Source organism: Staurois parvus, unplaced genomic scaffold, assembly GCF_062004578.1.
Source record: "Staurois parvus isolate SC_StPar_1 unplaced genomic scaffold, SC_StPar_1.0 ptg000066l, whole genome shotgun sequence".
NCBI classification, from domain to species: Eukaryota; Metazoa; Chordata; class Amphibia; order Anura; family Ranidae; genus Staurois; species Staurois parvus.
The window spans coordinates 451,266-463,993 of NW_028317862.1; the positions used below are offsets into that span (position 1 = coordinate 451,266).

At 41.8% G+C, this 12,728-nt stretch overlaps 1 protein-coding gene across 1 annotated transcript in view; it reads left to right on the forward strand.

Moving 5' to 3' along the window:
- The window catches only part of DNM3 (dynamin 3), a 421,129-nt gene that overhangs the window by 20,904 nt on the left and 387,497 nt on the right, over window positions 1-12,728 (forward strand). Inside the window, exon 5 of the mRNA XM_089668875.1 lies at window positions 10,667-10,765. Within this exon, the coding sequence (XP_089525001.1) occupies window positions 10,667-10,765 (99 nt within the window). The remainder of the gene's footprint in view (window positions 1-10,666; window positions 10,766-12,728) is intronic.

A 12,728-nucleotide genomic window follows, 5' to 3' on the forward strand; every position in this document is an offset into this window, starting at 1 on the left:
CTTTCTTTATGTTGCTCTCTTTGTATTTCCTGCTCTTTTTTTCTTGTCTTTTTCCTTTCTTGCTTTAGTTCAGCAGGCATGAGAGTTCTCCTGTTCTGCATGCCATTTTTTTAAAGTTTGAATCTCACAAAATATATATGGAATCTTGCATCCCTTATCACCCTTCTATTCTGAATGGGCTGTGCTACTCCTCTTTAGTCACTAGATGGTGATGTGCTTATAAGACGTATACAGTATGACCATCAGCACTAGTAGGTGCTTAGGATGGAGGAGTTTATGTAACTAAAATGAGTTAAATAGTAAAAACTAGTTTTTGTGGTTGTCAAATATTTCTGCAGGACCTCATTTTCATAGTCAGAAAAAATTGCTTTGCATATACTGTATATAGCATGGTCATGCAAATTGTATAAGGTGTGTATGGACCTATTTATTCTTAAAGTGAAGTTCCAGCTGAAAAAAAAAGACAGCAGCTACAACAACTGTAGCTGCTGACTTTTAAAATACAGCCACTTACCTGTCCCTCAGTCCAGCGGTGTCCTCACCACCGCTGGTTTCACTGGCCATCTTCTGTCTCTGGCGCCCGCTGTGACAGCTTTGTGAATGGCCCCGTAGTCTTCTGGGACCTGTCACGTGTCCCAGAAGACTACGGGGAGGGCAACTTCCACTTCCAAATGCCTAGGCGATGGAAGTGGGAGAGGGTACCTGTCAAATCTGGGTACCCGCTTCCCCCCCACTTCCCAAAGGTGCCAAACCTTAATGGGGAGCACGGGACAATGCATTAAAGTGGAACTTCCCCTTTTGGGTGGAACTCCGCTTAAAATTTGCTTAAAGCTGAACCAAATCCTCCAATTCATTACAGCCAAAGAAGCTGCCATCGTAGACTCTGTTAGATCTGCAGTTGGTATGGTGATGCACATGTGATCAATTATGACACCAGCCATTTCAAGTCTGAGAGCACAGGCAACTGTGACAGTTATCCTTCATTGCATGCCTTGAATGTAACTGTTTTAGGAAACAGTTAAATTTCTGGGTTTAAATTGGTATTAAACCCAAAAGCAAACATTTATTATACTGTAGCTTACAACTTTTTAGATGTAGTGGCTGCACTAGTTTTATTGTTTAGGCTTTCCTTTTTCTTATTTTCACCTGGTGATTTGGTCAGTAAGTCTGTTGTTTTTCCAACAGAACAAGCTCTCTTGCAAATATATCAGTTAAGACTGTTGAGACAAACCATTTACTACTGACAGGGGTGCTTACAATGGTCAGCTTTTATTCATTTACATAAAACCTTTTTCCCAAAAGGAAACGAATTCTAGCTGTAACTGCAGTGCTGGAGTTTGGTTTCGGTTTGTTAGTGTATCTAAATGTGCTAGTCCATCTAACGCTCTCCTTAACCCTGACAGTGCTGCTGTCCAAAAGTGCCCCCTGTGCTCCTTCATTCAGAGACGGGGAATATAATGGGGTGTTACTGGCCAGATCACCATGTGAAAACACAGGAAAAAAAAACTAATGCAGCCACCATATCTAATTATTGGTAAGCTGCAATATATTACATTTTTAGTTGTGGTTTAATAATTCTTTAGGTTCTTATGCCTCACATTCCTTTCCAATGTTACATGAATGGCAGGTAGCAATCCCATGAGAGTGAGAGTATGAAAAGGATGTTACCAAATGTTAACTTCTCTACACTGTAGACTTTTTCACAGAAAATAGTGGTTTCTTTTTTTTTTTTTTTGGTGTGATATTCTGTTTCCTGGGAGATGGTGAATTTAGAAATGAATGAAGTTGCTGCTTCATAGTAGAACAAGAAGCATTTTGTCTGCTTCCTCTAGGCATCGGCAGTGATTTCAGAGATGTCATTTACATTCACACACTGTGCTTTTGACCTGAAGTTGGAAATGGTCTTGGCAAACACTCACATGTTGATTCTCTGTGTATCATGGAAGATGCTTTATCTGTTATTTTATACACAATTCTGTTAGTCAGGAGACCCCTGTCCACACATTGAAAGAATTTACTATGACACCTCTTTTTATATATTACAGGGGACCCCTGTCCACACATTGAAAGAATTTACTATGACACCTCTTTTTATATATTACAGGGGACCCCTGCCCACACATTGAAAGAATTTACTATGACACCTCTTTTTATATATTACAGGGGACCCCTGTCCACACATTGAAAGAATTTATTATGACACCTCTTTTTATATCTTACAGGGGATATTTTGTCACAATGCAACAGCCAACGTTTTCTTAAAATTTGAGATGAAGTTTTGCATATACTAAGCTGGGCTTGACAAGATTTGTTTAGTTTTGGAAAGAGTTTGGGAAAATTTAATTTTCTGCCCCCTTCCGGGTAGATTTTCCCAAGCTTTGTGTCCCCATGTACAAGAAATGGGGAGGGCTACTGATTCTTTTATATCCCCATTCTCCCCAATGAGGATAGAGCTGGAAAATTAACACCATTTTTAAAAATGTATGAGGGGTGTTCAAGTTAAACTGGGACTTTTGAGTTTATATATTAAAAGAACAAATTTTAAGGAGTGGAAACTGCATTTGATTTTCTACATACTCCCCTGCTACATTTATACACTTTCCCCAGCGTTTACGACATAAAACGATTTGTACGCCTGAACCGTTCTAGGATAGCATACTTCACTTCATCATTGTGTTCACTGTTTCCACAGAAAGATTTGTCTCTTGTGTAATTTCATGACAGGTTATGCGTTGATTATCCAGGATAAGACTTTTGATGTGCTGAATGTTCACAGGAGTGACTGCCGTGGGCTGGGAACCACCACAGCTGGGATCGTCACTGATGGACGTACAGCCATCTTTGAAACGTTTACACCATTCAAATGTCTTACTGCGGCTGAGCGTCTCATCACCGTACTGGTTTTATGCCTTCATTCACAAGAAACGTAATCACCACACACTGTTCCATGCACGCACTAACATGGTTGTCTGCCATCTTGATTAAAGATCTCTGGACTGGCCCGCGACATGTGCGCCGTCTATTAGTAATAGGACACACTTGCCAGTGTGTAGTACCGTCACGCTAGCATTCCTTTTTATACCTGTAAAATTAAAAGTCCCAGTTTGACTTGAACATCCCTTGTATTTTATAGTTTGGCCTACTTTGTGGGTTTTGATTATATACAGTGAAGGAAATAAGTATTTGATCTCCTGCTGATTTTGAATGTTTGCCCACTCACAAATCTAAAAATCGAATGGTAGGTGTATTGTAACACTGAGAGACAGAATAGCAAAAAAAATTGACAGCAGCGGGAGCCAATGGCTCCCACTACTGTGTGTTAACCAAGGAGGAGGAAGAAATGCGGGAGAGCTTCTGCTCTCATGCACATCGCTGGATTGAAATTGGGCTCAGGTAACTATTAGGGTGCTTAGGGGGGAGCTGCACACAGGTTCGTTACCTTCATGCAGGAAGGTAAAAAAAACCTTCAGCCTTTAGAACAGCTTTAAGGAGCTTCATCGCACTTCTTAAAGCAGACCTTCACATTCATTTGATAAATTCCTTGAAGTGTTACAAAACCTACAACAGTAAAATCAGTCTGTATATGCAGTAAAGCATGCTTGTTATACTCACTGTGGAACCTAAGGGGTTAATCCTCTGCATTGTGTAAAAATGCAGTTTGATCCTCTCTTCTCTGATCCTTAACTTCTTCCATTGCCCCCCTCTTATCTGCTGATCAGACATATCGTGTGGAGTCACTCTGCACATGCTCAGTTTGGTGTGTATTTGCTAGAGAGGTTTTCTTTTTCTTGGGAGTGTGCATGTGATCAGGACAGGACCAATCAGCACTTGTATCTTAAATGACCTTGGAAGCAGGCAGCGGTCTTCGAGGATGTGGGCATCTGAAGCCCACTCCTGTGTATTTTTGGGATTCGGTGCAGTTAGCAACACAGCATGCACCTCCCGATCTCACCTAATGATGAAATTGCCTAGAAGGCCAGGACTGGAAGTGCTACCTACATATATTAAAAAAAGGTATTTAGAAATGCCCCGCCAAAAAAAGAAAAAAATATCCATTTAGGACTGTATTTCGGATGGGCTTTGGGATCAGAGGAACATGTGAAAATTGGTGGAACTCTGCTTTAAGCTTCCCTATTTCTTGCCCAGGTGAGAATGATGTCGCTGGTACTGCCCGCTGACATGAGACTCATGGGATATGAACATGGCAATCACCAAGCTCTGTGCTGAGAATTGTATTATTTACACCTTGCTGGTACCATGAAAATGTGTCAAGAATTTGATCCCCCAGCTAGAGCTTCAAATTCTCTCACGTAGGACTACGAGTGCACAGTCACCACCAATCCAGCACATGTGCACCCGTAGAATCATAATATTTCCACTGTTCCGGCACTATAGAGACGTGTAAACAATGTGTACAGGTGCAAGATCTTCTAGAGCAGGGGTCCTCAAACTACAGCCCACCAAAGTTGTTTACCTGGCCCACCAGGCTGGCTGAAAAAAAAAAAAAAAAAAAACGGCGCTGGCAAATAGCTAGGCTGCACACTGGTTCCTTGGCTATGAGGATCCAGTGAGCGGCAGCCTGGTGAAAAATCACCCTTTGACTTCAGGCTGATTTCTCTGCAGCCAGAGGAGCAACAGGAGAGAAGGAGGAGAACACACCAGGTACAGTGCGTTACAGTGTACAGTGTTTTACAGTGTACAGTACACTTTGTCCAGTTTGCGGTGTCCAGTGCGTTACAGAGTACAGTGCATTTTGGTGTCCAGTACTTTACAGTGTACAGTACATTGCGGTGTCCAGTGCGTTACAGTGTACAGTACATTGCGGTGTCCAGTGCGTTACAGTGTACAGTACATTGTGGTGTCCAGTGCGTTACAGTGTACAGTACATTTTGGTGTCCAGTACGTTACAGTGTACAGTGCATTTTGGTGCCCAGTACGTTAGTGTACAGTACATTGCGGTGTCCAGTATGTTACAGTGTACAGTGCATTTTGGTGTCCAGTACGTTAGTGTACAGTACATTGCGGTGTCCAGTGCGTTACAGTGTACAGTACATTGCGGTGTCCAGTACGTTACAGTGTACAGTACATTGCGGTGTCCAGTGCGTTACAGTGTACAGTACATTTTGGTGTCCAGTACGTTACAGTGTACAGTGCATTTTGGTGTCCAGTACGTTACAGTGCATTGCGGTGTCCAGTGCGTTACAGTGTACAGTGCATTTTGGTGTCCAGTACGTTACAGTGTACAGTGCATTTTGGTGTCCAGTACGTTACAGTGTACAGTATATTGCGGTGTCCAGTGCATTACAGTGTACAGTACATTGCGGTGTCCAGTGTGTTACAGTGTACAGTGCATTTTAAATATTTTATTGTTTTTTCCTGTTTTTTTGCACTACAAATAAGATATGTGTGGTGTGCATAGGAATTTGTTCATGTTTTTTCAAACTATAGTCCAGCCTCCCAACAGTGTGTAGGTCAGTGAACTGGCCCCCTGTTTAAAAAGTTTGAGGACCCCTGTTCTAGAGTGTCAAATATTACCTGGAAGAAAAGGTGCAGATACTTATGTCTCTGTATTTCTTGGTAAAAGCACCAATAAAATGTTGTAAAAATAGATATTTTGAGCTCTGTATTGAAAATGGTCGTCCTTTTTGTATTCTCTGCTCTTATTGCAAATGGTCCCCAGGATATGACCAAGTAATAGGAAAGCTAAAAAGTATCCATGAAAACAATAACATGCTTTTAACAGTAAAGATCTCTTTTTACATTGGCATTTTACAACATTTTTAATGGTGCCTTTGCGTTAATTTCCAAAATGAGGGTGAAGTTCCTTTTTAAGTCATTAATCTGTTCATTCTGTCCTCTCCTCCTGTCAGCAAACTGTCAGCATTGTTAAAGCTACTGTGCAGTGCGATCTACCCTCCATTCCTGTTTGTATTCTATTGTGTAGTTAACTATATTAAGGTAATGTAAGGATGGTGGAAGTACTTACACCAGCTGTTTAGCAAAGTGTCAACACAAGCCCAAAGCCAGTCAATACAAGCCCTAACAAGTCCTAAAAGTATTTAGTGTCAGAAGTTGTGAGAATGTTCTTTAATTCCGAAGAAAAAAAAAAATATCAAATGCACACTTACATAGTCACACATAGACACACATACAGTAGTCATTGGGATTTTTTTTTTTAACAGGTAAATGTTTATTGAATAATGCACAGGTTAGCAAAGGCATCACAGTCAGTACAACGCAATTTCACCATCTCAAGTAGGCCATATGTAGGAGCTAGATAGAGATACATCAGGTCTCAATACAATTACCTTGTATGACACTAAATTTGGAAAGACAAATATACGGTGAGGTAATAATAGGAGACATGGCAAAAATTTGCACATCAATCCTAAACCAACACCTATAGCGTCCAGCTAGTCCCCCACAGCCAGACAGTTGCACTAGTAGTGCTCCCTAGAAAGGCTCTAGCTGAAATATTAGGAAATTGTGCTCTACCACCGGGAAGAAGGGGGGTGATATGGAAGCGAGGGAGGAAGGAAAGGGAGGAGGAAAAGAAGAGAAAATGGAAGGGAGTAAAGGGAGGAGAAAAAAAGGGGGAGGGGATTTGGAAGGGAAGGGGGAAAAGGAACCATGGTAGGGAGGAAGGGGGGGGCAGTTACAAACGAGGAATTTGGGGAGGAGAGTCCATGCAAGCTACATCCCACACCCTCAACAATTACACTCCATCCGATATTTATGAACCATATGCATCAATCCAGTCTGACCTTATTTTGTAAAACTTTTTCAGACAGTTTAATATGTTAACTTATAAAGTGGTAGAACTGCGTTCACTGCAGATTTCCAACTACGTACTGTGGGTGGAGATTAGAAACATAGAAAAGTGACGGCAGAAAAAGATCAAGTGGTCCATCGAGTCTGCTCGTTTTTTTGTTTTATTTGTTTTTTTGGGGTTTTTTTTTTTGGGAGGGGGGGGTGTTTTTTTTTTTTTTGTTAACTTTTTGCCTGAGTATAGATTTGTATGAAGCTATTTACTGTTGACTGGCTAACTACCTCTGTTGGATGTTTATTCCAAGCATCAACTACACTTTCAGTAAAATAGTACTTTCTGAGATTAGTTTCCTCCAGTTAATTTAAGGTCATGTCCCCGTGTTCTTGATTTTGGTTTCATATTGAGAATACTGCCCTCCTGAGCCTTATTCACCCTTTTGACGCACTTAAAGATTTCACTCATGTCTCCTTTCCCTTCTTTCCTCCAGACTGTACATGTTAAGTTCCTAAAGTCACTGTTGATGTTCTATCCCCCATACCTTTTACCATTTTTGTTATCCGTCTCTGGACTCGTTCTATCTTATCAATATCTTTTTGTAAGTGAGGTCTCCAGAACTGGACACAGTATTCTATATGAGGTCTAACTAAAGGTCTGTATAGGGGAATCAGGACCTCCTTCCTACTGCTGGTGACTCCTCTAGTGATGCATCTTAGAATTCTATTCGCTTTCACCACTGCCTGGTCACATTGTTTGCTCATTTTGCAATCATCTGAAATAAGTACCCCCGAGTTCTTTTCCTCTGAAGTGCTGGCCAACAATGTACCCCCAATGTTGTATTCTCTCAAGGGATTCTTTTTCCGTACTTGCATTATTTTACATTTAGAAACATTGAACTGCAATTTCCACTTTTTTGACCAATCTTCCAACAATGCCAAATCATGTTGCATGTTACAAACACCTCCAGGGATATCAACCCTATTATACACCTTTGTGTCATCAGCAAAAAGACATACCTTACCCAGCAAACCTTTAGTTATATCACTTACATATAGATTAAATAGAACAGGACCTAGTATAGAGCAAATTCATTCAGAGCATCAACAACTGACTCCTAGTACGAACAAACAGATAGGCATAGCCACATAATATGGAAGAAGGTACCCGTAGAGGAGTGACATCTTCTACAAAGAGGACTAACTATTGGGTAAATGGCCGCCAACCTCTGTGGGGTGTAATAAATCCTATGCAAGAACTTTATTAGTATAAATCTATCTCTAGCAGAGATAATATTAGTAACATAGGAACCTATAAAGTCTTCCCAGTTCTCGTCAGTAAGGTCAGGGATGACACACTTCCATTTGCCAAAGATTCTGGTGGAACTAGAGTGTATGCCACCGATAGCCGAAAACAAAGGGAAGACAGTAGTTTTCCCATAACCTTCATTGTCAACAAACATTCCACCGTATCTGGTTTCAATACAATTGGTTCTGGAAATTGGGCCCTAACTGCGTGTCTCAGTTGTAGTTACGGTATCTAAAATACTTAGAGGCCAGTAGTGTAAATTTCTCACATAGGACTATGAAAAGGAAAGGAATCTCCCATCTATGATGACATGCGTTAAAGCCACTCTCCCACTGCATGCCCGCACCTGGGGATCAGGAAGGTTGAAAGGTGTTGTAGCTGCGGATTGCCGGAAAGGGGATGTGGGGTGAGTATGTAGTGTCCTCCCTTTAAACCTCTCTAGCCTGGGCCCAAACTCTGAGTGTAGAATGCATCAATCGCTTAACCAAGGGGTTGGCCCTGGGTCCACAATAGACCATGTTGCTCAACGCGGTATAGTAGAGCAGCCTCCAGGGTAACCGCCAGGTTGTGTTTAGGCTGACTAAACCACCAACGTACTGTAGTACAGCTGTAGTACAAAATACAGCTGCCAAGTTGTAAAGTGGAAAGTTTGGCAGGGCCAGATCCCCTTAAGAAAGGGACATGTGGAGCGTCTTTGTGCCACTTTAGAAGTCTTGAGATTTATTTAATGAAAAAAATGTAAACCCAACATTTTATATTCCTGACATATGCCTGCTGTACCATTTAATCCTGTTCTCTTTGTATTGCTTTATGGTGTTCCTGCCAGTCCCTCTGCTTCCCTATTGAAAACTGACTACAATAGGCATAAGAGCTTTTCTGGAACTCAGCCTGCTCTCCTCCAGTGATCAGAGTTCTGCTCACATGTCCCCCCGCACAACCATTCACTGGGAAGATCAGTGTACTGCTGTTTCTCCTCCCCGAGCTATTTGCCGGCGCAGTTTTTTACAAACACACAGGGCTCTGTAAACAGATCAGCAATCTGGCTGTTTCTTCCCCAAGCAAAGCAGGGAGAAAAAACAGCCAAATTTGTAAGTAAAAGCAGCACATATTACACTCATTGCACTTGCCTAATCCTTTGATGGCATCTTGATATCAACCTCTTTCCAGCCAGGGTCATTAGTACAGTGACAGCGTACAGTGTTATATCTGATCACTGTATTAGTGTCACTATTGATGTCAGTGTCAGTAATGCAGGCCATACATGGGTCGAATTCCAAACAAATTTTCTTTAGAAATTCGGAAAGTTTGTGTGTTTTGTAATCTGATGGTACCACCATTGATTTCAAAATTTGACCAAGTAAGCCTTCAGTTTCACCTTGTGTTGCTACAGAAAAGAATTCTTGTGGCCAAGAATTTTCTTTTCTTTCTAGGTCACAGGTCATGCTCATTTCTTTTTCGATTACATTTCTTGAACAACTCTTCCATCATTGTTTAGAAATTAGTTATTTTTTCAAACAAAATTTCCAACATGCCTGATCATTCAAATTCCTTGGTTGTTCGAAAAAGCAGCCGTTGCTGTGGCCCAATAATGGAGCCAAATTTGAATGTAAATTCTTATAAAAGATTTTCTAAAGAAAATTCTTTCAGAATTCGACCCATGTATAGCTGACTTTAGTCAGTGTACCTCCCATCAAAGGTCTGTTAGTGCCAGATTGCCCACCGCAATATCACAGGCCCACTATAGGTCACTGATCACTGCCATTACTAGTATTGTATCATAGCTGCATACATTCAAGTATATATACCATCGTTTGTAGTAACTTCCACACATTTACATACATACATGTATTGGGATTTTTTTTTAACCAGACATGTAGCAGAATACCTTTTTGGCCTAAATTTATGAAGAAACTGGATTTTTTTTTGGATATGTTTTATAACAGAAGGTAGAAAATATTGTGTTTTGTTTTCAAAATTATGTGTCTTTTTTCATTTATATAATAAAAAATAAAAAGAAACCCAGTGGTGATCAAATACCACCAAACGAAAGCTCTGTTTGTGTGAAAAACACAATATAAATTTTATTTGATACAGTGTTTGATACATGACTGCGCAGTTAAAGTAGCACAGTAGCACAATTGGCAGTTTACCTAGGTTCACATCTGTGTGGGTGGTGCCGCTGCGGATCCGCACAAAAATCCGTGCAGCCGCAGCACCTGCACAGAGAAATGCGGACCCGGGGGCGGGTGCCATTAGTTCTAATGGCACGCCGCCCGCGCTGGAAAACGCAACAGTACTGGAAACCAAGGTTCCCGTGCTGGCTGCTTTTTCCAAAGAAGTGCAGGGAGGGACTTCTTTCCCTGCGCGTCATGGGCATGGGAGTCCATTTAAATGAATGGGCTCTCGTGCCCATGCAAAACACGGCCTGCACGGCCTCATAGATGTGATCTGGGGGTGAAAGTAGCACAGTGCTATATAGCAAAAAATGCCCTGGCCATGAGGAGGGTAAAATCTTTTGGAGGTCAAGTGGTTTAAGAGCATGGACAATGACTGGGACCTTTTGACTTCTGACACAAAATGTACTTATCTTTTTAGGTCTCAGAACAATTGGTGTGATCACAAAACTGGATCTGATGGATGAAGGAACAGATGCCCGAGATATATTGGAGAACAAGTTGCTTCCTCTTCGCAGGGGTATTTAGTAATATTTCTTATGAAGTTGCCTTGGTTTGCTTACTGTCATGCAATCCATTTACTGCTTATTTAATAACTGTAATCTAGACTCCCCCTGGGGAATAGTCGCATGACCAGTGCCTTGGCAAGGGAGGAATACTGCCAAACTGGAGAAACACTGACTAGGTGACTATCCCTTAACATTATGTTTTGTGGCCACTACTACACTTAAAGCAGTATTAAACCCCAGATCCCCCCAATTCTCTTCCTCATTTCGACTGCCGGCTGGAATGTTCTTCAGATATCTCCAGTTGAGACAAGCTGCAAGAGCACAATTCTCCCAGTTGCCTATCCTCTAGGCTGACCCTATTGCGGAACTGCTGGTCCCGGGAGACTTGGTTAAACCCCTCTCGACTCTGTATGAGGCTGTTTTAAACTCCCCCAAATTTGAGTGTATGTGGGAGAAGTGGAAGGAAGATATCCCAACTTTAGACAGGGAGGATTTGGATGAATGTCTTGAACAGAGCCCTAAACTAGTTATCTCTTCCACTGACAAATTGATCCAGATCAAATTTCTCCACATGGTCTTTTATGCCTCTCTGAGACTCCATAAAAAATACTCTGAGAGGGACCCTAATTGTCCCCGCTGCAGTGTACACCCAGGGACCTGTTTTCACGTTGTGGTTGTGCCCTGTGATTATGACCTACTGGTCTGATATCTTTACAAAGATTAATCTCTGGCTATAACTGTCTCTACCATCCTCTATGGAGCTGGTCCTACTGGGTATCCATGAGGATGAATTGTGTTGACATCATGCCAAACTTCTGATTTATTACTTATTATTTTATGCTAAAAAGGAGATACTGTTAAAATGATCCTCATCAGCTCCCCCTGAACTGTCTTACTGAGAGGCTGTAGTGGATGCTGTTTGGCCGGTGTTTAAACTCACTTATATCAGCCGGGGTTGCTCTTGGAGGTACGATAAGCTATGGGCTCCATGAACATCTGATCAATGACTCTTCCCCCCCACCCCTCCCCCTCTTAGGGTTTTTTTTTTTTTTTTGTGCAGTTAAAGAGCATTGGGTGGAGTGCACATTGGGGTTGCACTACTCCTGCCTCATCCCCGTCCGTTCCTCCCCCTTCCCCCTTTTCCTTTCCTATCCCCCCCACACACACACATTTCTTCCTTTGCCAGGAATTTCTGCTCCAGATTCCCTTCTGATCTGAGCAGAGCGGGATGTATGACATGTCCATGGTCGCTCGATTTCAGCAGAGCGGATGCCCCACTCTGCTCAATGGGCGGCCAGAAATAAATGGACTATGCTGTCCATTTACACCTGGCTGCCTCTGATCAAACCTGAACAGACCCTGAGATAGGCAGGTGTAAATGTACACAAGTCTGTTTACACCCGCTGGTCCATGGGAATGCATGAACAAACTGATTAGGTCTACCTGAAAAACTGACTGGCAGAGCTGATTGGATCGCCTGTGTGAAAGGGACCACAATGTTATCTAGTATTTGGCTTCAATTTGTTTAATGTATCTAAATCTGCTAGTACATCTACCACTCCCCTTCCCCTAGACTGATAATGCTGCTGTCCAAAGGTGCCCCTGTGCTCCTTCATCCAGAGTGGGGGCAGTCTAATACTGGAGGTGAGTTACTGGCCAGGTCACCAGGTCAAAACAGGGAAAAAAGCCAAAAAAAAAACTGATGGAGCCACCACATCTAATAATTGGTTAGCTGCAATATATTTAATTTTTGGTTTTGGTTTGATTAGTGCTTTAATACAGCACCAGGTGCATTTTTCACACGTAATTTTTTTTTTTGCAGGTATTTATATAGCACTGTCAATTTATGCAGCACTTTATATACTGTACATCCACATCAGTCCCTCTCCATTTCTAACATGCATTAATACACACACCAGGGCCAATTATAGACAGGAGCCAATTAACTTACCAGCATGTCCTTGCAGTATGGGA